The 24,761-nt window shown below is 38.0% G+C and overlaps 2 protein-coding genes across 10 annotated transcripts in view; one reads left to right on the top strand and one right to left on the bottom strand.

Moving 5' to 3' along the window:
* Window positions 1-24,761, top strand: part of UBP1 (upstream binding protein 1) — a 74,973-nt gene that overhangs the window by 48,058 nt on the left and 2,154 nt on the right. For 2 of the 6 annotated variants that reach the window (XM_032798738.2, XM_032798740.2), the window contains 7 exons: window positions 223-277; window positions 509-602; window positions 6,338-6,428; window positions 7,176-7,288; window positions 9,769-9,911; window positions 11,299-11,350; window positions 13,558-15,687. In XM_032798738.2, coding sequence (XP_032654629.1) covers window positions 223-277; window positions 509-602; window positions 6,338-6,428; window positions 7,176-7,288; window positions 9,769-9,911; window positions 11,299-11,350; window positions 13,558-13,595 — 586 coding nt within the window. In that variant the 3' untranslated portion in view covers window positions 13,596-15,687. Of the gene's footprint in view, window positions 1-222; window positions 278-508; window positions 603-6,337; window positions 6,429-6,593; window positions 6,728-7,175; window positions 7,289-9,768; window positions 9,912-11,298; window positions 11,351-13,557; window positions 15,688-22,373; window positions 22,686-24,761 lie in introns of those variants that run through there. The other 4 variants (XM_075062537.1, XM_075062539.1, XM_075062538.1 and 1 more) reach the window with 4 other exon arrangements.
* Window positions 9,918-24,761, bottom strand: part of FBXL2 (F-box and leucine rich repeat protein 2) — a 118,873-nt gene continuing 104,029 nt past the window's right edge. For 3 of the 4 annotated variants that reach the window (XM_032798741.2, XM_032798744.2, XM_032798745.2), the window contains 2 exons: window positions 19,107-19,319; window positions 15,772-17,941 (listed from right to left, as the gene is read on the bottom strand). In XM_032798741.2, coding sequence (XP_032654632.1) covers window positions 17,834-17,941; window positions 19,107-19,319 — 321 coding nt within the window. In that variant the 3' untranslated portion in view covers window positions 15,772-17,833. Of the gene's footprint in view, window positions 10,180-15,771; window positions 17,942-19,106; window positions 19,320-24,761 lie in introns of those variants that run through there. The other variant, XR_004376263.2, reaches the window with a different exon arrangement.

The following is a 24,761-nucleotide window of genomic DNA, read 5'->3' as shown; positions in this document are numbered from 1 at the left end:
TGATGATATTCCTCTTTCTTACAGCATATCTCCACCAGACCAGTTTATTCCCTGAGTGGTCTTTAACCTAGGAATCATGCTGCTGCCATAAAATAGGGACATTTTTTTATCGTTTTGAAAATTTGAAGGTTACCTTTATCAGTAATGCTTGAATGGTTTTATTCTCTTAACTTTTAAAAATCCAGTAATATCATTTATTTTTGTTCCACCTCTCCACCATAGCAATTCTTCCTCCCCAAATCATCAAGGAGATGGAACTTCTCAAGGGTCTGGAGATGTAAGTATCTATGTTCCTGTTTGGTTTTCATTACACAATGCAAACCTTGTACCTAATTGCTGAATAATCAGTGAAGTGGAGGTGATTCATACTGATTTCATTATTAGTGTGTTCTGATGAAAGGAAATGAGATACTTAATTGTTTTTAATAATGTAACAAAATTAGTTGACTTTGTTTTATAAAAACAAATTAACATCAAAATTGTCGTCTTCAACCCCTTTTTCTCACAGCAACTTCATCCTTCAGCCACAATCCAGGAAACTCAGCAGTGGTTACTCAAACATAGGTTCTCTACCTATACAAGGCTTTTTTCAAATTTCTCAGGTATTTTTTTTTAATGTCTATTTAGAGTTTTTCCTCAAGTTTTGAGTGAGAGTCTTATCTGAAAAATTACTCTGTAAAAATAGTGTCATGGGGTTGACTATTTAGTGTCTTTCTGATTTCTAGGCCAAACGTTCAGTTTACAGGGAAAAAGCTGCCTTTAACTGCCAGCTCTGCAAACTCAACCTGACATCTAAAAGTGGAACTGGGTTTGTTCTTTCTTCTGCATCACCACCAGTAATGATAGTTTACAAACTCAATTAAATGCTGATTCACTCCTTATTTAGGAAGAAAATGAACTGACACACTGGATTAGACTCATGGTCTGTCTAATTCAGTGTCCTGTTTCTAACCCTGGTCAGCACCATGTGCTTCAGAGGAAGGTGCAAGAGATTTCTCATAAGGCAGTTGTGGGATAATGTGGGCCCCTCTTCTCCCCAGTTAGGTCTTCTGCTAATTCCTAGGAGTCACATATTTAAGCCCTAAAACATGAGGCTTAATCTTGTCCCAAAATTTGTTAGCATTAACTATAACAACTATTCTTTATTCATATGTATAGCTGATCACTTTTTGAATCTTAATATTTTTGGCTTCAACACCACGATGTAGCAGTGAGTTCTAGTTTCTTCATATGGTGTGTGAAGAAGTTTTTTTTTTTTTTGCTGTTTTGAATTTGCTACTTCTAAATTTTATTGAAATCCCCCTTGTTCTTAGAGCATGTCAGCGTAGATCCCACTGTAGACATGCATGGGACTGGAATTTCTTGAGTAGCAGTGTCCATTGGGGCTGTATGTACACCCTGTGCCACATCATGCTCCCATGTGAGGGCATAAAGAGTGGAATGGCCAGTCTGTTCTTACCACCCGTGGCAGCACAATAGAACATGGCGAATGTCTGACCATAGATTTGTTTCAACCTTCTTCAAATCTTGTGAACTTCTTCAGAACTCCTTTGATTATCTTCCTCTTCAACTGCTGGGATCCTATTCACTTGACTGGACAGGGTATTGGAGGTTAACCCGCCCTCTAAAATTGCTCCTTAATATGACAGACTTGAAACCTGCAGGCTTCAAGTTCATGCTGCGCTGGACTAGTCCCACTAAACGATGGATGCAGTAGGTGCCTCTTCTACCTTGGAGAATCTCACATACAAGCAGATGTTCAGTGTGCCTGACATTTCCTGCTAGGATATGTTTAGTCATAAGACACAAGGGTCAAACTCCACTTTGCGGAACAATCCATAAAGGTCTGTCTTAAGGCCTGAGGAGATGAGCTCTAGAAGACAAGCCAGGTTCATTCAGCACCCTCCACAGCAGACAAGATACCAGCGTGGACAAAACAGCACCAAGAAAGAAATAGGGCACAGCTGCCATTGCACCAAAGCAGATATCATCAGCAGCATCAAAACAGGGACCACCAACTACAGCATCAAAGTCCAGCACCAACAGGTTGCTTAAAGCATAGTGGTAGAGACTCCAGACAGAACTTTCGGTGTCCCTTCTGAATTTAGTCTATGACTCTGACTTGGACTTGAAAAGGCTTGACCTCTTTGGGAGAAAGTCACACTTTTCTGCCTCACTCTACAACTGCATGCAGCAAACTGCCCAGCCTTACTGACCTAATATAACTTCTTAACCTAGGACAAGGTGGCCCCCCGCTCTTCTTGCAGTGCTCCACAAGACGCCAGAGAGGTGGTTAGAAACCTAATCAAGGGTTAAAGTTGTGTCAACTGGTAGCCTGGATGACACCAAGTCACAATGAACATCTCCAGCACTGTGGTGAGATCTGTGGTCACCACAGTGATATGCAGAATTTTGTGGCTCCAAGTATTGGATATCCTGAGAGAGGGAAAGATCACAGTTGAAGATTTAACTTTTGTGGGCACAGAGCCCTTTAGAGTGCTCTGTACGTTCATTAAGACTCAAAGGCCACCTTAAATTCTCCAGGGAATTACACCCCAGCCCCATATCTCAAGCCATATGATCCTCACCTGCAGATGAGGCTTTGGATGCCTGCATAGCAGCACAGGCATCCTGAATACCAGGCACAGAAAATACCATGGTATGATAGGGTGCCTACCTTCCTCCTCTTCAGCAATGCATACCGCTCCTATGACATGCCAGCAAATTTGATTGCACAGTTGGGAACCACATCAAAGCTGGTCAAATGAGCATTACCTTCCAAAGCCACCTTGCCTGTTCCACTGGGCATGATCTGCCATTATATCAGACAGATGGGTGTTAGAGATCCTTTCCATGGCTACCCGATCTGCTTCCACTCTTCACCCCTGCCCACCACTTCCCTGCCCCTCTCATGCAATCAGAGATGGTCTCATTGCTTTTAGAAACCATAGAGAAGGTTCCAAAGAAATGCAAGGGAAATGGGTTTCTACTCCCAGTATTTCCTAATTCCAGTTAGGATGAAGGCCTCTCCCTTCTTATCTTAGACCTGAGGAGACTCAACAAATACAGCCACCATGGCCCTTCAGCCTCTTCTTGGCACCTAGAGTGTTCATTAAGTGTCAGGCAGTAGTACGAGCACATTCGTCTATCCTTACTTGGATGACAGGCTGATCAGATGCAGATCCCAACCTTGGATTACGTTTTTCTCTCTGTTCTCCCAACTAGAACTCCAGATGAGCAATGAGAAAAAATCCCTAACATCCCAGATGAGAAAGTTTGAGTGATCAACTCCGTATCAGCCAGTCTACCTGCCATAGAGCAGAGTCCAGTGTCTCCAGTTGATGGTAAACTACTGTAGTCAAACCCAATTATGATGGTGTGTGTATGTTTGGAGCTCTTAGGCCACATGTTGCTATGTATATATGTGACATTGCTTGCCAGAATTAATCTTCAGCCCTTACAACTGTGTATGCCCTGTCCGGACACCACGTGAACAAAAAAGTGAGTCCTATCCCACATCCTACAAGAGCTGTTGTGGCTGGATCCAGTGAACATACAGAAAGGGAACTGACTCTGTATCCTACCTGACTGACATTTTATCACAAACAATTCAGGGACAGGGTGGGATGCCCTCATGAACCACCTGCAGGTGCAAGACACATGGCTCCAGGATCTGTGATTACATTTGACCATCTTGAAGCTGAGGCCATCAGACTAGCCTGTATAGTGTTCCTGTCCTTCTGTGAAATTCCATTGTATGCACTGTATAAAAACAGGGAGGAATGTGATAATCCCCTCTGTACCAGGAAGCCATCAGGCTCTAGAAGCAGTGCCATCACTACAGGATTATCCCATTGTCTAGACATCTCCTGGAGGATGTCATCAACCTGGGAGACGTTTTACAGAGACATGCAGTGGCCCAACGTGAGTGGTAGTTCAGTTATGTCATAGACCTCCTATTCCATCAATTAAGAACCCCTCATTGTCCACAGAAGACGATACCAAATGCACAAACTTCTATTCCAGAGGAAATATAAACCCAGGCTTAATGCTGGATGCCTTTTTTCTTTGGTGGTCTCTGACTCATATATTCGTTCCCAATGATTGTTCCTTTAGTCTGTAGTGATCTAGCAGACCTCACTGATTTCTTTCTGCTTCTGTCGTACTAAACTTTTTGTTAGTTTTTACATATTTAACTATTTGCTCTTTGAAATCCACTTTGGCCCTTCTTATTGCCTGCTATAACTTATGCTGCTGTCTGACTTCTCTAACTGTCAAATTTCCAAATTTTGAAGGATAGCAGTTTTGGGTCAAGTAACTTCAAGAACCTTGTCATTTCACCATGCTCCTTTACACTTTGTTGCCTGGTTCCCTTTTGTTCAGTGGCATGCAGGTCTTATGAGTCTATTTTCTTCTTAGGTAGTATACATGCCGCTTCTAAGGATTTTACTTTCTTTAGGTTTTGCCTTTAGGGACTTTTTGACTACTCTTATCATTTTATTAAAATCTGTCTCTGAAACTGTCACTGTGTCACTTTTTGGTATCTTACATCCCCCTTGAATTTTGACCCTAATTGATCACTCTTACTTAGCAGCACAGCTAATGACACATTCGAACTAACTCCTGTGTAAAGATACAGACTAACACCACTGCTACTCTGAAATGTAACACCAGTGTGTTACTTGAGAATAAATTGAGAATAGCCTCTCGTGTTCTAGATATAAGCAATCACTTAAAACGCCAAGAAAGTGTTTCTCTAAACTTTGCCGGGCTGTGCCATTTAGTTTATATGTGAATAGTTGTTTTTTTTTGGACAGATGTCTGTGTTTTTATTTAACACCTTTCCTTGAAGTTTCCTCTGGTTTTCCTGTCCCTCATCTAGATCAGTTGCATTTTGTGCTGCCCTGTATTGGCCACATAGTACTATTCCTTATAATTACTGATATTTTTTAAAGATCTCTCTGTACTGCTCATCTCCTGTCCTCTTTCCCCCAAGCTCCTAGTTTAAAAACTCAATCAAAACCTAATTTATTTTGTGCCATCAGTTTGGTTCCATTTTTATTAAGATGGAGCCACTGCTTCTGTGTAGTCTCCCTTTCCTAAAAAGATCCCCAGTGTATAATAAATGTAGACCTTTCTGCACCATCTTCTCCACTGCACATCAAGACCCTGAAGTTCCTCTGCCAAACTGGAGCTGAATTTTCAGAATATGCCCTCAGTGACATCTGTATAACCTCACTGTCTTCAAGTAGATTTGCAGAGGGCCATAGGCCTTTAAAATCAGAATTCAATACACTATTCTGTTGCACAAGAAAGAAATGGAATTGAACATGTTATGTTACTGCTAGGATTAAAAAAAATTGTCACGTAAGCTGATCTGACTCCGAATACACTGTAGGATGCAGATTTGTCTATTAGGAAAGTGCCATTTTTGCATAATCACTTTTCAGAGTAGAACTGCACTTAATATTGTGGTCTTTTTATTGGTTGGCATATGGTAGAAATAGTTACAGTTATTCCTCTGTGAATGTGGATCCTGGTACCATTTGTGAGACTGTTCTTTGGTAACTGACTCAAATCAGAGAAGGTTGGAGAAGTGGACATCAGCTGATCTTGTGGCACAGCAATACACATTGCCAGAACTCGGTAAATATATGGTGAAGCCCTACTCTCTGAGGTTCTTGATACAGCTAACATATGGACACTGAGCAACTGTTATGGGTGTCAGAGGAACTTTTCATCCAAATTTTCTGATATGCACAGTCTTTCTAGGGAACAGCAATGTAACCAGAGCATTTTCAGTGCACACAGTCTAGGATAAATAGTGTCCCAAAAACTATACTATAATATAAGGATCAGCAGGCTGTGATAAATCAACACTTCTATGAGGGTGTATTTTTTTTCTCCCCTCCATTTTGCATCTGACTGAAACACATTAGCCCAGGTGTAAATATCCTAATCTTGTCTTAAGCCAGTTAAACTATGATTTATCTATAGAGCAGTCTAATATTTGAAAACCATTTGTACTAAAACAGGTGACACTTTGCAGTCACATTATCTGATTTTCAAAGGGGCTGAATTAAGCTGGAGCTAGGGGTGCTACTTTCTCTGAAAATCATGTAATTATTTCTTAGTGTCAGCAAGTACTTGTGTGTTTTGCAGGAGTGTTATCAAAATCATCTTTTAGTCTTTGTTTGCTGTCAGTGCTTATCTTGCAGAGCTGCATTGTTTTTCAAGGGCCAATTTTGTCACTTGTTTTTAAATGAATATTGGATTCTTTTGAGCTTTCTTGTCCTAAAAGAAACTAGCTAAATCCTGCTCTTTTGAATTTCTCCAGGTGCTGATTTATTAAAGCTGACAAGAGAGGACCTGGTACAAATCTGTGGTCCAGCCGATGGCATTCGGCTATATAATGCACTGAAATCCAGGTAAAATGCCAAGTTTACAAACGTTCAATCACAGTAATGTGCCTTTCTTAGAATAGGGGATTTGGGAGATATGAATTGAGAATTAGGTTGGCATATGCCTGTTTAGCTGTCTCAGGAGTTGGCAGTAATATGCTCAAAAGAAGACTGTTTTGTGTACACCTTCAGGGCAGGCTACAGATATGATGCAGGCACTGATGAGTTCAAAGGTAGACTGTAAGACTGGTAGCAATGCAGTTGGGCAGTACTGATTTCTTGAAGACGGATGGGTTTGTTGCCAAGAGACAAAACTTCTCATTTAGGTGAGCTATAAAGAACCTAAATTTTTTGAGGTCATGGCTGCTAAATAATAAATACAGAATTCTAATTACAAATGAAGCTGATAATACATATTTAGTAACATACTGTCTTTATAAGAGATGTAATTATTGCTATTCAGTAGCTGTGTTCCAGGATTCCATTGTAAGCAAGTCTTGTGTCAGTGATTTTAAAATTGTTGAATTAATTTTTAAATTTAAATTTACCAGCATCTGGCAGACCATCTCAATGTTTCTGAGACTAGATTAAGCCACTGGTGATAGTTTGTATGAGGTGTTTTTGTTTTTTTTAAATAGCTTGTGAAGCAGCAAAATGTTAAGTATATTGTTAATGCAAGGCAGCTGAAATAAGATGGATATAAATCCTTCATACCATTTTTGGGCAAGTGTGTTTTTATTTTTAAAATTTACATGTATCCTTTGTAAACTGCAGGTCTGTTAGGCCCCGTTTAACAATCTATGTCTGCCAGGAGCCATTGAGGAGCATACAACTGGAAAGGCAGCAAGATGCAACCAATGGTGATAACAGCAATGGTGCAATATATGGTATGATCATACAGTGCTCTTTTTATGACTTACTGAGCAATGAAAAGTTTGAAATAAACATGTGAGGAGAGGAAAAAGAGGACCTGAGAATAGATTTTCAATAAAATATAATAGTTTAGACTAATTTATAAACTGCTAGAATTGTGTATCCAGAAAGTGAATATGCAGAGGAAAGTGGATTAATGGTGACACAGCAGTTTTAGCATTGCAGAGATGAGTGCACTCCTTAGATTTTAAGCCAGAAGTAGTATATGTGCTTTTATGGTGGAACACATCACACCTTCAAGAACAGAAAATTTAATAAAAAGTAGGCTTTTAAGGGGCTTGGGAAAAAAAATCTAAGGTTTTGTTTTTGTTGCATGCATAATATAGTTAATGAGCATTCAAATGATCCATGGTGGTCTGCCAAGAAATTCACTTTAGGTGAATGTACAACTGTAATTGAAAGAACTTATGTTCATATCTATTTCAATTACTTTTAACTAATAGGACTTTATATACTTGAAATGAAACTAGTGTGGTTTGGATAAGGGAAAATAGCTGAGTGTATTAAAGGAAATGCCATTTTACTGTTTCCACCACTACTGAGAACATAACTGAGTACATTACAGAGCAATAATATTAAAGAACAAGTAAATCCACATTGCTCCTATTATTCGAGCCACTGGAACTACTTGAAGCTAAATTTATCTTGCTCTTTCATTTATGTCAACTTTCTGGAGGGAGTCAAGACTCACCCTCCCTGCGGATTTCCTGGGGAATGACTGACTGACAGGATCGTATTCCAGCACTTAAAACACTTTCCAGCCAGGAAATGGGGGCAGAGAGGGAGTATCTGTATGAAGTACAGTAGAACCTCAGAGTTACAAACTACCCAATCAACCACACACCTCATTTGGAACCAGAAGTACGCAATCAGGCAGCAGCAGAGACAACCCCCCGCTTCTTCCCACTCCTCCAAAGCAGCAAATACAGTACAATACTGTTAAACGTAAATTACTAAAAAAAATAAAGGGAAAGCAGCACTTTTTTCTGCGTATTAAAGTTTCAGAGCTGTATTAAGTCACTATTCAGTTGTAAACTTTTGAAAGAACAACCACAGCATTTTGTTGCAAGTTATAACTTCCATTCCTGAGGTGTTTGTAAGAGGTTCTACTGTATGTCCTATGTTAAATAAGCTAAACTTCCTCTTGGATAAGTGTAGTTTCTCATTAAATTTGATGATGGCTAACGCATCCAAGGTTCAAAATTGCTGAGAAAGGAGGAGGTTGAGAGGGAGGGGCTTATCCAAATATGTAGCTGCTAGACACTTCTGCTTCTTTTCATTTATTAGAGCATTCCCAGCAACATGTACAACATACCTGACCAAATATTGATCACTGTTGTTTAAGTCATATTGGTATAAAGCTTTTTAATTTTCATCTCTGGGAACCCACAGTTGTAAAAATCTGTAAAATTCAAAACCAAGCATTAAGCTGCCCACAGTCATGCTGCTGTTTGGAAAATAAGAAACTTTGACCATGTTTTAGTTTGCTGTACACCAGGCGTCGGCAGCCTTTCAGAAGTGGTGTGCCAAGTCTTCATTTATTCACTCTGATTTAAGGTTTTGTGTGCCAGTAATACAGTTTAATGTTTTTAGAAGGTCTCTTTTCATAAGTCTATAATATATAACTAAACTATTGTATGTAAAGTAAATAAGGGTTTTAAAATGTTTAAGAAGCTTCATTTTTAAAATTAAATTAAAATGCAGTGTGGACCGATGGCCAGGACCTGAGCAGCGTGAGTGCCACTGAAAATCAGCTCATGTGCCGCTTTCAGCACGCGTGCCATAGGTTGCCTATCCCTGCTGTACACTCTCACTTTTACTATCATATCAAGTTATATAAAATGAAGGGAGAGATTAAGGGGGAAATCATCTGGGTGGACTCTGTAAAGAGCTTTCTTTGCAAGAAAACTCATGAAGCAAAGTGATTAGTCTAGTAGCTCAGGCCAAATATATCATCTGCCTTAAAAATAGAATATGGTAGATAATGTCCTGGATTAAAAGTTTTCCAGTCATTTTCGTAGCAGAACTAAAATGGATTTTTAAAAGGTAATTTTATACATGATAAATTTTTCCTACAGATGCTTTGAAGGTTGTTTCAGTATCAAAACAAATGCAAACTAGCCTTATTCATAGAACTGTGCTGAATAGTGATCATTCTGATGAGAAATCAGATTGAAGGAAAAGTCATGGTCGTTTGTGCACATGAATGAACTAGAGAATGGGAAGAATCAGTGTTTCCCAAATAAAGGACAACACTGTAGAAAACGGTATTCAAGTTTCTAAGAAGGTATTGCAGACCAAGGACAGTTTAAAAAAAAAAAAAAAAAGGGGGGGGGGGGGCGTAAATTTTACAACCCTACAGGAATGTTTACACCTAAATTTTTATCAGTGACAGTATAATTCTTATTAAAAGTAAAAAGCTTTTTTCTTATAGTTTATCATGCAATCTACTTAGAAGAAATGGCAGCCTCAGAAGTCACTCGCAAGCTTGCTTTGGTGTTTAACATTCCTTTGCATCAGATTAATCAGGTTTACAGACAGGGTCCTACTGGTATCCACATCCTGGTTAGTGATCAGGTAACGAAATTATTTTGTTTAAAAACATTAACATTGTTTCATTTGCTTTTTTAAATAAATTGTGGTTTCAAAACTGACAAGTTTACAAATTAAAAGTTGGTAAGTTTTAAGTTAAGAGTTGTGGTTTATTTTAAAACATGTTTGTATCCACACTTTCTTTAGGCAGTTTTCTCTGAGCAGCACTGCTTTTTTCTCTTGCATAGTATGTAGCATACACTTAATGTCTTCTGATAGTTAGAACTTGTGTTTTTCCACAGCAACAGTGTGACTGGAATCAAAGCCATTTTAAATAAATACATTAGATTTAAGGTTCTCCTTTCTTCACTCCCAAAGGTCAAAAAGACATTCCATAAAACTCAGAGTAGAATGTGGTTTAACCAGCTTCTGGTGAGAGTGGTTATCCTAGTACAAAATTCATGACTGGCAGTATAGTAATGACTAGGGCACAAGGGATCTGAGAGAAGGTCCCAGTAGTATATAATAATGTTGCATGTACATCAATTGTAATACTATGCAATCTTTACCTTGCAACAGTAAACAAACCATCTAAGAGTTCACTGACACTTTGGTCTGTTTAATTTCTCTTCCTCACAATTAGTAATTTAGGAATTGAAAAAGTATGGGAATGCAATTTACTATGTAGGTAGTTAATTATGAGATGCAATTTGTTTTCTTGACTAGATACATATGAAAGAAATATAGTATGTAAGTAGCAAGGTTTAAATACCATTGTGAGCTGCAAATTACTTAAGCAGTTTATGCAAACAAAGATTCTAGCCACATAAGCCTGGAGCCCTTTAAGTAGTGATGTTGTAAATGAAGTATCAGTAAATTCTTGTATTTGACATTTTAGCTCAGTGGTTTGCGCATTGGCCTGCTAAACCCCGGGTTGTGAGTTCAATCCTTGAGGGGGCTACTTAAGGATGGGGCAAAAATTGGTCCTGCTAGTGAAGGCAGGAGGTGGGACTTTGATGACCTTTCAAGGTCCCTTCTGTTCTAGGAGAACTGGTATAGCTCCAATTATTATTATTTTTATTAGTAGCTCCTTTTGGGGAATCTAGTACCTTGTACTGAGAAAAATATTATGAAAATAGTTGCATAGAGTACCCATTTAGAAATACTTATAGATCACTTTGGCATTCAGATTGCTTAATCATAGATTATTAAGGTTGGAAGGGACCTCAGGAGATCATCTAGTCCAACCCCCTGCTCAAAGCAGGACTAATCCCCAACTAAATCCTCAAATGGCCCCCTCAAGGACTGAACTCACAACCCTGGGTTTTGCAAGCTAATGCTCAAACCACTGAGCTATTCCTCCCCCCAATTGGCTTGCTGGCCTCCTAGATGGTACGAAGTTGGGACTTTAATATCTCCTTTTTCTTTCTAGATGGTTCAGAACTTTCAAGATGAGAGTTGCTTCTTAGTCACCATAATAAAAGGTATATTATTTTTTGTAATAATAAAGATAACGGGCCTAAATAGCGTCTAGATTTTAACTAGGAAGCAGAGTTTGCACCTTGAAATGCCAGCAGTGTTGCTTCTACGAACAAGTAACAGTGCAGCCAAGTAAAGTAACTTGAGGGAAAGAGGTGGAAACTATTGCTTTCAACCCCAATTTAAGAGATTTTTATAATGTGAAAGGTCTAATGCTTTTTCTTTTAGATAAACCTTTATCTAGAGATTGTTACTTATTAATAAATCCATGCCAGTACAGCTGTCTTGCAAATTTGAGTGAAGTAACCTGATCCAAATCTAATCCCCGAACTGTCAGTTTTAAACTAACAGTTCACAGGCCTTAAGTGTGATTCTATAGCACTGTTTGTATGACTGCTCACTACTGGGCGCCAATAGTACTTTACGTTATATAGGGATAAATTAAAGTTTCCAAGAGAGAAATATACCATCGTGGGTGATAAAAATTGAAGGTTGCAGCTTTCTCTAACATTTAACTTCCTAGAAAGAATTTGTGTCCAGCTTGACGTAGCGCAAATTTCCAAAAGTTAGCGAGCCACCTGATAGAGCATTATTTTAGGTTGGCACAAATCCCTCTTGTGATCTTGGTGTATATGCTACTCTAGTTGGCTGTTCCAGTTCACATTTGTATAAAACAAAACCAAAATATAATTTAGTGGCTGCACATGCTCAGGCTGGCATTACATGTGTACTACTTCTTGCTTTCCAGTTTGCTTCATCACTAACCCTAGTCTCCTCACACTTCCCAGGCCGTTGCTTACATCCCTCAGATGTTTTCTAGCCTGTATTCCTTCCATATTTGCACACCATATGCAATGCCTTTATAGCCAATACATAACAAATCCAAGGCATTTGGCTTTGTCATCACTCTTACTATATAATACCTTGTCTTACATAGTAAGACTATTATATACTCTTCACACAGCACACAGTCAACCTGTGGAACTCCTTGCCTGAGGAGGTTGTGAAGGCTGGGACTATAACGGGGTTTAAAAGAGAACTAGATTAGATAAATTCATGGAGGTTAAGTCAAGTCCATTAATTGCTGTTAGCCAGGATGGGTAAGGAATGGTATCCCTAGCCTCTGTCTGTCAGAAGAGAGATCACTTGATCATGACACTGGGCTAGATGGACCCTTGGTCTGACCCACTATGGCCATTCTTACGTTAAATTTTATTTGGAGGGGTCTCTTATCATACCAGGAGGTTTGTGGCTGTGGTTTGTCATTAATCAAATCTTTGTTACATTTAATTTTACGGCTAAAAATAAAAAATAGTAGCAGGCATCTGACATAAATCCAGCTTTTCCCCAAAAATGTTGTGGTGGTGTTTCTGTAAAGAGTCACTAACTTCTACTCCTAGTGAATCTGCACTTTTCTACAGATCTAAAAAATATTTTTCAAAACAATTTTTATAAGTAAGTTCAGTTTGGCTTCAGTAACTATTTACTGCAGTTGTTTCAAAAGGCCAACTGCTTTATCTGCATCCTGATGTTCTGGGCTACAGGGCAGCTGGCTTTCCTATTCACACACTTGTTTTGCTGATTTACCTGCTTTATTCTAGGCTAACTAACCCATTCGCTAATGTTGCTATAGACAATCAAAGAATTACAATCTACTGTATTTACTTGAAAAACTTAAAATAACCACCCCTCAAATCATTTCATGCGGATTCTATTGTTCATCAGTTTTGTGAAGCACAGCATTATAGAACAGATGAGATTTGAGGATAAAGCACTAAAAAAAAGCTTCAGGAACTGGAGTTGCATGGGACCCTTTGGGTCTGTGTTAGAACTAATGAGAGATCAAAAATTAAAAGTAGGGAGGGACTGCGTGAATTGAAATGGGAACAAGGAAGTTCTAGAAATAAAAGTAGCAAGTGTCTAGATATTTAAAATTACATTCAAGATAATTTGAGCTTAATTTATTAGAGTCTCAGTATTGTTGGAAAGTGGTGCAGAATGTGTTACGTTGGGAAAGTTTGCTGGTTTTATTCCAAAAAAGGTCAGGTAGTCATATAACAACACAGGTCAATTTAGTAGTTAAAAGTTTTGCTTTTCAGTATGAGCATCAAGAACATACATGAATTTTATAGTGCTCTGTCTTCAGTAGCTGGAGTCTTGGGTAAAGGGATGTCATTCTTTCATATAAACCTGTCCTTTTTCTTCTCTGCAGCTGAAAATGGTGAAGGTTTCCATATAATTCTGAAGTGATGTCATAGACAGAGGAGTGTGTGTGTATATATATACTGGACTGATATTCCAATGCAGAATGAAGTCATGCTTAATGACGATGAAGAACATCCAAAAACTCTTAGGATTGGACTTCACCATATAAAATGTTTCATATTGAAAACACAAGACCTTTCTAATGAGCTGTTTGATAGGTGAACTTTCTTATCACTGCCATAGCTAAGTGTCTTCATAAGAGGTATAACGCCATGACAGCCTATGTACAGGCATGGAAGACAATATAAGCAAAGTTGCTTGCCTGTTACTGAAATAAGGCAAATTATGGCCAGTAGATACAGTTTCTAGAAGCAGTATTGCTTATACTGTGTCCAGTTTGGAGATGAATGTAAACTTATTCTGGGGCATTTACCTTTCTATGCCAGTTTGTCTATTACTTGCTTGTACCTTATGCTGATTTTATTTTTTGATGTTAGCAGAGCACATAGTAATCTGTGTGGAGATGAGTAGTTAAGATGATAGTTATCAGGTTGTGGGGTCTTTGAGAGTAAAGCTGTCAAAACAGCTTCCCTGTGTAAATTGTGTATAAGAGTGTACGTAAGAAATGTAAATGCCAGAATAAGTCCTAGCCAGATGCAATATATGCATGCAGCAAACTGCATTATTGACAGTACCTTATTGAAAGGATTAACATAAATCCTGTGGGGTATGAAGTAATTGTTTTGCTTTTAACAAATTTAATGGAAAAGAATTGCCTATGCATCCTTAAGTTTTAGTTTCCAGTTTCTCTAAGAAGCACTGCTGTGGGGTTTTTTTTTTGCGTTTTAAAATGGTGGGGTTAAAAACATCAAACTGCCAGTAATGATGGGGGGGGGGGGAATTGTGCTAACAGGGAAATTTGGCACGAAGGGGCTACAACACAGCTTTAAGTACTGTCAATTACATTGCTCAAGAAACACTAAATATACAATCACTTATTCTCTTTATGGGCAGGTATCTTGACTTTTTCTGTGATTTCTTTATTCTCAGATTGATTCTGTACATTTTTTTTTACACTTCCACATGACCAAATACTTGATTTTGAAAAATCCCATTGCTTATTTCAAAAGATGAGTTTTTCCTTGAAACTGTCAAATCTGTGGCAGTGAAATTCAAACATTTAATATTAATGTCCACTTAGAGTTTATGGTATGAATTACATCTCTACCCTGATAACGCAGTCCTCAGGAGAAAAAACAAAAAAAATCTCACCATGTTATATCAAACTTGCTTTGGCCCCCTGTTCCTTGTTCCCTGACACACACCCCCACCCCTGGCACTCATGGGCAGCAGAGCAGCCTGTTCTGCTCCAGGTGAGTGTGGGAAGGTTGGGGAAAGGATCTCCCCACCCCCACTGGCATTCACCTGTGGTGGGAAACAGTGATGCAGCCCTAGCCTGCTCAGCTTCCCTTGCCAGTGCCCTCCCACAGCTTCTGCCCCCCTCAAATCCATGTGTCAGAGCTTTACCTGCCTTGTATCACAGTGTGTTATATGGGGGTAGTAGTATATTAATTAGGTACTCTGGGGAAGATTTTTCAAAGGCAAAAAAAATGCCCCTTTAACTCTCAGTATCCCCCATCAATTTGAAAGTTTTGAATGTTGTAGTGCGAAATCATTTATAGAGAAAAAACTACTACAGCATGCAAAATGCTACTTTGATATTATTTAATTTCTTCTTTAAAGTGCTTACCAAGAAAGCCTTTCTAAAGCTCTAGCAATTCTGTGAACGTAAATGTTTTTCTACACTGATAAAACGGAATTTTGTGGACTTAAGTTCGAGTTTCTTCTGCCTACAAATTGTTCATCTTTTGGTATTGGTTGGGTCTTAATAGTTTATTGAACTGACAATTGTCATTTTGCCTCAGCACCATTTTCAAATCCCAAATGTTTTATAAAAGTGGGAAAATCCTTGATTGGAAAGTATCCGACTAGTGATCTCATTTTAAAGGAACTGTATAGTTGTTTGTCCAGCTCACTTGAAATTGGAATTAAATTATGGCACCAGCAAATGGCTTTTGTTTTAAGATGTACACATTTCAATTTACAAATAATAAATGTTTTTCAATAATTTTGTAAATGTGCTTTCTTATTTTTCTGCTAAAATAAAATTAACATTGTTAGTAGGAGCAATGCATTTCAGAGCAGATAATTCTGCTCCCCCCCAGCACTATTTTAGAAAACAAATGGAAAAAACTCAGTTTCAGCTTGACAAAAACCATACTTTTTTAAAGAGTAAAATAGTAATGGCTTGTAGTGCTCCTTAAATGATATTTACTTGAACTTCTATTTCACTGATTTCAAAAATTGTGTTTCCTATATAATTTTTCTTAGTGTAGGCATGTGTTAAATTTTGGTTTTTGTACAACTTTAATGCCATAAAAGCCTCACAATAATATCCATAAAAATGAGCCAAACCTAAGGTAACACACAACTACTCATTCTGACAAGTTGCATTGAATTCACATTTAATTTTGGTCATCCCCCAATGTTCTGCTAAGAAAATTGTATAAAACCAAATTTCTAAGTGGGAATCTTGGTAATACATGTGTATTCATAATATGAAAGTTAATCCAGGAATTTTTGCTGTTGCTACAAAGCTGAACCACCAATGTTTAATACTAGGTCTTTATACTGTATTCATATAGATTTTCAGCTGTGTTCAGTGTCTTAAGTTTGCAGAGCTGCAGCTGTAAAAAGCTGCCTTACATTTTTCACATTAACTTTTTAAAACATAGTTCTAAACATTCCAGATTAAGATCAGTTTTAAGGGTATGGTGTAAACGTACACACTGCCATCTGCATCCAGTTATGTTTTGCCAACAACTTAAACATTCCCCATAATAGTAAGACAATATTTCTAGGATTTAAACACTATATCAGTTGACCAGTCTTTTTTAAGCCCAAGGTATTTTCCTTTAAAGGATTACTGTTGAGCCTGGGTACGTAAGAGACTGTGCACACCCACCATTTATTTAGGTGGCTTAATATAAAAACGTAGCTCTCCCTTAGACTTGTGGTTTTTAAAAAAATTAAGGTATTAATGTAATTGTCGTGTTGAATGCTCTCAGTTTCTGAAAAGTTTGGCTTCAGTTTTTAAGGGAACAGAAACCACTGCTTGTTCAGGGTCTCAGTCTGCTCAGCCATGTCAACTACATTAAATTACTTAGCCCAGGAGTTTAACTTTCTTTCATTTGCAGACCCCTTTGGAAATCTGAATAGTCTAGGACCCCCAGTTGATACCCCAACCAGTGACCTGAGTGGTTACTGGCCTGGGATGCAGGAGCCCAGCATTCAATTCCTTGCTCTGTCTCACAGCAAATTAGCCCTAAACAGCTCTGAGGGGTATTACTGCCTTTTTTTTTTTTTAAACAGATTTTATTTAAATACCATGGCACTGAGGGGAAGTATAAGTACCATACATAGATATTCTTTCAGCCACTATAGTAAACAGCTCTACCTACTCAGCTAGAGCATATAAAAAGACCTTTTGTGTACAGGGCACAAACTGCCATACCTTTCTTATCCTAACCTACTTAGTAACACTTAAGAGAAATATTCTATACAGACCATTCATCAGTTTGAGTTCTTTTGAATATAACAAAGTTCAAATTAAATAGTTTTCAAGAGGTCTACTACCTCTTAACATGTTGGGAGTTTTTGTAGAAATTAAATAAAGCTGTAGCAAAATTAGGAAGCTATTTTTCATTATTACTGTCCCTTTTTTGGTCAACTTCTGCTAAAGCTGATTTGTCCTTAAACCTGGTGATATAATTGGTTATATGTATTGTACAACAGCAGTTTGGACTCTCATGCTTAAGAGACCCTGAATTTTTTTTTTTTTACACTGAAGAATATTTACAAATAGGAACTAATATTCAGGTTCAGTGAGACTTACAGTTTTGGGGCTGCCACTGAGCATCTACAACTCTGCAATACCCCCAGTCCACATTAGCAAATGGTACTATGATTGTCATATCAACAGCAGGGATGGTGGAGTAGATGTAATACAAAAAAAAAAAAAGCATCAGTTACTCCACATCCACATGTAACATTAAGACTTTTTACCTGCGAAAACACCTTTCTTGAGTCAGTACCAGCACAAAATTGGATGACTGCAACATCACTCCTACAGCAGTTAAGAAACTGACACTCTGCAAGCCACTTGCAGTCTGATTGTTTCCATAATTAAATGAATCTTTCTTCCTCTGCTGATGCTCCTACTGTCAAAGAATAATGCAGCACCTGCAGAGTCGCTGTCGACTACCTCCTACAGAAGGAGGAGGGGTGACTGGAGCAAAATAGGCATGAACTTTCACATCAGGTAAATGAGCCTGTAGATGAAAATGCAAATGAAAAAAGTATGAAGAGCAAAACCGAACTACTGCTCACAGATCACACTACTGTCAAAGCTTTTCTTCCTGCTCATATTATCTATATATAGGGTATCCAGGCATGCCATGGCTTAACCTGCATTACCTAGATGCCAAGTCCCACTCCTTATGTCCAGCAAAACTGGAAAAGTTATGGCATAGGAGTAATATTTAAGCATAGGAGAGCAATGTAATAATCTAGAACCTGGCCATTCACTTATCCTAAAGCTACCACCTTAAATCTCAGTGACTGACTCCTTTCTGTTGAATTGGTATTTACATTGCTGGTGTGGGCTGGCTAACTTTCATTCTGCTGTTAATCACTAGAGGGTGGATTTCTTGCCAGTGAAGAAACAGAAGCAAGACTTTTAATTATGTGTCTCTTATACAACCATTCTTTCCCCATGTCTGCCTCAGCAGGGGAGGGAGTGGTGGTACCTTCAGCAGTTCCTGCAAGGGAGAGAGGCAGACAATCACTTTGCATCGATGAATTTGAAAGTTAACTAGCGCAGCATTACTGTGTCTGTGGATCAGTACTATGCCCTAAATGCTGCCACGTGCTCAGCAGAAAAGTTCTGTTCTTAAAACACAGGGAGTTACGTAGAGGAGGGGAGACTGATCCTGCAAGGGTAGGGGACATTAGGTCTGTTGGATCCACAGGCCTAACTGCCCCTACTACCCAAGTGTCCTATACTTTAAATTCTACCAACCATGCATAGTCATTACAATGCAGATATAATAAAGAATTCTACAGTCCTACAAAAACACAACCCACACGTTAAAAAACTGTGAGGGAATGGGAAACAAACTTTAGGAACTAAACACAGAGCTACAGCTGGAATCCACATGGACAATTATTCTGATACCAACAGTAGCTTGGACTATAAATGGAATTAGGCACTAGGTGGTGATTTTTGATCATATACCCATGGTAGTTCTGATGCCTAAAGTTGGGAATCTTATAAAGTATGTTAATCAACATCCTTAGTTTTCATCCTACCTTCCCTTGCTTTGGACTATCTGTTACGCTACTGTAAGCGTATCCGATATAATCAGTCTTCCCTGATTGCACAAATGACGGTCTTTCCCAAAGCTGAATCTTTCTTTAAAAACACAAAACACATACTCTTATTCTTTTGATTCCTGCACGTGTGACTTGCTGACAGTCATATAACTCAATTCTCTCCAAACTGTGGCAGTTCTCTAGGTGCTCCAGGGTCTCATCGGTGATAAGAAGACAATTGTCTAACTCTAGGACCTGGAGCCTTTCATGACCACAGGTACTGTTGCTCAGATGCAGAATCCCATCATCTGTGATCAATTCACAGTGAGATAAACTCTGCAAGACAAAAGGACAATGAAATGTTTCATTCCACTTTTTTTTTTTTAAATTATGTCGCATGGAAAAGATCAGAACTAAGAACAACCTCAAGCAACTTTGTATTTGGATTACCATGTTCAAAATACTTGTACCGTTAGTGCCATTTCATTCCTAATCCTTTTGCAGAAGCAAAGATGCACATTTAAAGTGCTGTCTCCTTAAACCTGAGAGCAGGAGAAGCAGTGGCCAAAAGAAGCGGTTTAGGGTTGCAGCATTTAAATCATAATTTGACTTCATCATTACAGCCCCAGGACAGGCACTTTGTAGCAACGGCCAAACTCAGCACCCACCCGGTGTTCTCTAGAGATGTAGAAATCCAATTATGTTGTTGCGCAGCTCAGCTTACTGAAAATAAGGGGCAAAATTACACATTTGCAATGCCAGATGAGAGACATGATATTCTTCCATTCTCCCAGAACACACATTACTCGTACAGACCTGCAATTATACAATCTATGTATGAACAACAACAATGGCTTGGTTTTTCTGCAGTGCTAAACTCACTTCAGCAGGAGTTACGGGCACCTCAATACCTCTGAAAAATCAGATCTTACATTCAAAACTGCTAGATTTCTTGCAGAATAAGTTACCTATACAGTTGGGTGTCTGTGATATGCCAAATGAACACTGCAGGCCTGTATTAGTGCATACTCTGGATCCATGCAAGCAATCACCTCAAAGACCCAATTACTATGCTGAATTAACTGCTTTTTTGGGAGAATGTTTTCCTCAGCCTTTTGTTTTAGCCTTTATTTACTTATAAAACTATAGTTTTTTCACCAAGGACTTATTGACACAGGTCTTATACTGAAGGTGGTAAAAGTAGGTTTAAGAATTGTATTTTAAGCATTCAAAGCACTGGCATTCCCTTAAAAGATGTCAGCCTGCACCTGTTTACCTCTCATATTTGAAGAGAATTGAAAAAGCCTCATGTCCCCTACTCCAGAAAACTATTTCAAGCTGAGCTGGTTCCTGCCTCCTTCAGAGGATTCGTGACCTTCACAGAAGGATTGTCAGGATAACAAGACACCCTTGAATTTTCACTGCAGATACTTTGAGACTTTTGTCAGCTACCTATAAAATAAATGCTCTGCACTGTCATCACCTCTGGAGAAGGTCTTGCTGTGTTCAGTTGATTCCATCTTTCACTCTGACCCAGCTCAGAACCATGAATTGTCCATAGACCACCAGCTATCTGCTCTGTGTGCCTTTTTCCTTGTCTGGAGAGAGCTTCTGATGCGGAGACCCTTGGTCATGAATGGAAAGTGGGGACACTCTCTAACTCCTCACCAGAGGCAAACAGCAGCGCTCAACAGTCCTTTAGATCCAACCACCTCCCACTGAACGTTCAGACCCAACAACTGGGAAAGCTGTGGGACACCTGTATCCTTTCCTCCGCCTGTAGCACATCAGACCTTTTACTCCAGCAGGACACCGAATTCTGAGGACTACTACTGGGGCATAGGGTGGATAAAAATTTATTTAAAGAAATAAAAATAGGATTTTATTAATTTAAATTAAATACAAGGCTATTTAAAATAAACCTATTAAAAATTCAATTTGAAATGACAACCTATGTTAATAGCACTAAATTTACTATAATCTTAAAATCATTTAAATTAAATACAAATAATATTAAGCAGTATGTTTTCTGCCAAGATTTAAAGAAAGTCAAACCACTGAACTGGGGGAAATCACTGGCTAAGCACCTGGAACCAGAGTTTGTTAAAGTGCTAGTCAACTTCTGACAGAAATAGTCTCTTCTGCGGATACAGAGAGTATATTTGCTTCATTTCCATTTATTTAACAAGTTCAGTTCAAGGGCTAGTTCAAAGTTAAGAAACTAACTGAGAGCTGAAAAAACAGAAAAGCTTGTTTTCCTCTTCTAATCAATGAATAAAAATTAGGTGTGAAAGGATGAGATCTATCAGTTCTAAAATCTGAAGGACACAACTGGAAACAAGCAGTTCAATTAATTAACTACAGATATTTCCTTTGTTTAATAAATCAGTTTTAAATGGAAAACGTATTTTGATAAACTGTTTTTCTTATGCATTCAGCACTTTCAAGGTAATTTTATTTATTTAAAAAAATTAAATTGTATATTTTAATTGAATTTGAATTTCCATCCAAATAGAGCTTGACAAGTTAAAAATTAGAGAGACAAGGTAGGTGAAGTAATATCTTTCTTTCATTGTGGCTTGAAAGCTTGTCTCTCTCACCAACAGAAGTTAGTCCACTGAAAGATATTACCTCAACCACACCTTGTCTCTCTAATATCCTTGGACCAACACAGCCACAACTACACTGCATACAATAAGTTAAAAATTAGCCATCTAGTAAATAAGAAATGCACCAATCATCATTTTCTATTAAAAATGTAAAAATTAAGAATCTGAATAAAGGTAAATTAAGCTATATAATTGCTTAAATAAAGGCGTATAGATAAATTGTATCCTTCTGATTAACAAAAAGAAGCACCTAAATTAGTGTGAAGTTGATAGCTGCAAACAACATATTTTAATAGTTACCAACCTTTACTGGTAATGAACCTTTGTTTAGCAAAATAACTAAAAAAATGTAGAACTACAAATCACAACTGAAATAAATTAAAGTTGCTTATTTAAATCATGATTTACATTGATAATCTGAAACTTTTTGACTTAAATCAGTGGTTCTCAAACTTATTTGATTGTGCCCCCCTTCTTTGTGTCTGTAGTAGTTTACGCTCCCCCTGCCCCACAGGTACATAGACTGTTTTAAAAAAAAAATCAACATGCAGCTCTCACTAAATATTAAAAACAGTAAAGCATTGACTCAAACAGAGCCAACGATCCACTGTAATAAGAGCAAATGCAAAACTGTGATTGTGGTCAGTGCTTACAATTAAATGTGCACACCATGTCATAGCAAATGAGGACATGATATGTCTGGAGGAATCAGCTTTCCTAGTTATTCATTGCTGTGGATAAAATGTTCACAATATTCCTCCCCCCACCTCCACCAAAACAGGGGTCGGCAACCTTTCAGAAGTGGTGTGCCGAGTCTTCATTTATTCACTGTAATTTAAGATTTCACGTGCCGGTAATATATTTTAATGTTTTTAGAAGGTCTCTTTCTATAAGACTATAATATATAAATAAATTATTGTTCTATGTAAAGTAAATAAGGTTTTTAAAATGTTTAAGAAGCTTCCAGAATAATTTTCAGCTGGCCAGTCTGGCAAAGATTTGGTCCCTTTCTCACTTAGTTTGTAATCAATTTAGTTCATATTAGGTCCTGCTTTGAGCAGGGGGTTGGACTAGATGACCTCCTGAGGTCCCTTCCAACCCTGATATTCTATGATTCTGTGATTCTATGATTTAAAATTAAATTAAAATGCAGAGCTCCCTGAACTGGTAGTCAGGACCCAGGCAGTGTGAGTGTCACTGAAAATCAGCTCTCGTGCTGCCTACCCCTGCCCTAAAACTTCTTGCCTCTTGCTCCCTGCCCCCTAGTTTGACAACCTCTGATTTAAATCAATCCATCCTGGTGTGGCAAACCTTACGCTTACTTGCTTTGGTTTATGAGGGATTCTTGGCCATTAACAGGCACACATTAACCTGTATATCCTTAAGATTAGCTTCCTCCTCATCTGTTTTTCCCCTTTACTCAAAGTTGCAAAGGAAAAACAGAGACCAGAAAGAGAGGGAGGACTCAGAACTCTCCAGCTCTCTCACTGAATCAGTCTGATGGAGAGAAGGGAGATTTCATCCACTTCTCCAGAGGAACCATCTCAGCATTTCCCCTTCAATTCCAGCTGCTTCGTGTTGTATTTTCATTTTCTTCACCCAACAGGGTGCAGTGTGTTTTGTATTAGATCATCATGTAATGTAAGCATATATTATTTTTTAAAAGTCACAAAATGCAAGTGCTTACTCCTGTCAACTCTCTCTTATTTTAAGATCTGTGTTGATATTCTTAGCTCCTGTTCAGTCTTTGGATGTTTTAGATCTCGTTTGCCTTCTCTCTGTATATACTTGTATACAGATCCTCCTGAGCGCTTACTTGGCTGGCAGCCTGGAAATTATCAGGAGTCTAAAGGTTAAAAGCATGGGGGTTTGTGTCCCCTCTCTCCCCTGCAAAGTCTATTTATAACAAACCTGTGGTTTCAAGGAAGGAAGATAGGTTATATGAAGACAAATGTGACCTTTTGGCTATTGTATCAGTCTACTGGCTAATTAAGAGAGTTTCACATCCTAGGAAATAAGCAGCTTATAAATATTCAGCTTTCCTGAGAGACTGTACTCCAGTGACTTGAAACAGAATAAGACAATACAGGATGTACAGCTAAATTCATAGAACTTATGAAGCAAACATACCTAATGTAATATTCTGTATTAAAGCACAAGATACTTCAGACTTGATAAATCTGGCTGAAATAGTTAACAAGGTAGAAAGTGTCAGGTTTACAGTTTTAAAATCTTAGAATACAGAGGGCTGGTCAACTTTTTGGTTTGCTATTTAGAAATAAATGTTAGGTACAAATCAAATTAAGACAAAGTTGAGAAAATAACTGATGAGATAAGATTCTTTTTCTGCTGATGGAATATCAATAGGCCAATTACAATTTCTCTGGTGTATTTGTTTGTTTAAAAAAATCACATAAAACTCTTAAATGCTTCTGAACGTCTACAAATGGATTATATAAAGTATATACATAAAGTATATATGGAGTATTTGAATTCTGCCAGGTAAGTTTGTGTCTCTGTTCCCTGATTTGTTCTGTAAGGAAACACTGGTGAATTTAAAATTTGATTTCTGCCACTTTGAAATGCACTTTATAAATATTTGTGCCACTAACACTCAATTGAATAAATGTTCACAGAAAGCAATCACAAAGTTCACATTACAGCTAAAGTGATTTAATTAAAAAATTTAAATTAAGATTAGTGGGCTTATTTTTGTTTTTTCAATTCACCTGGTGGTGGTCTCTACACAATCTGTCTGGACATTTTGTAATGTTCTCTGCTACACATAGGATAACATTGGGCAGGAAATTCAATTTTTATTACTAAACAATCACAGGATTCATGGTTTCTGTACTATAAAAGGTTCCATAATATATATTAACATTGTACCAGTTCTCAGCCGATGGACTGTGACCTTCAAGTAGGTCAGCAGCGGTTGTCTGAGGCACAGGATATCACAATCCTATTACCTGTGAAGTAGATTGTTAAAGGAGGAATAAAAACATCCATAAACCATGACTGCTGATTCCTATGACATCTCCTTTGAAGTACTGGGAGAGGCACAAAAAAATCTTGTATGTACCTGAGGAGGACTGGTTATAAATGGGATTACAATATCAAAAAGAATACAGAAGAGTAATTACTATAGAAATTACAATACTCCATTCAT

The sequence above is a fragment of the Chelonoidis abingdonii genome, chromosome 2, assembly GCF_003597395.2.
Source record: "Chelonoidis abingdonii isolate Lonesome George chromosome 2, CheloAbing_2.0, whole genome shotgun sequence".
Taxonomy (NCBI): domain Eukaryota; kingdom Metazoa; phylum Chordata; order Testudines; family Testudinidae; genus Chelonoidis; species Chelonoidis abingdonii.
Note: the sequence above shows the minus strand (reverse complement) of the source record. Positions and strands in the feature narration are given on the sequence as shown.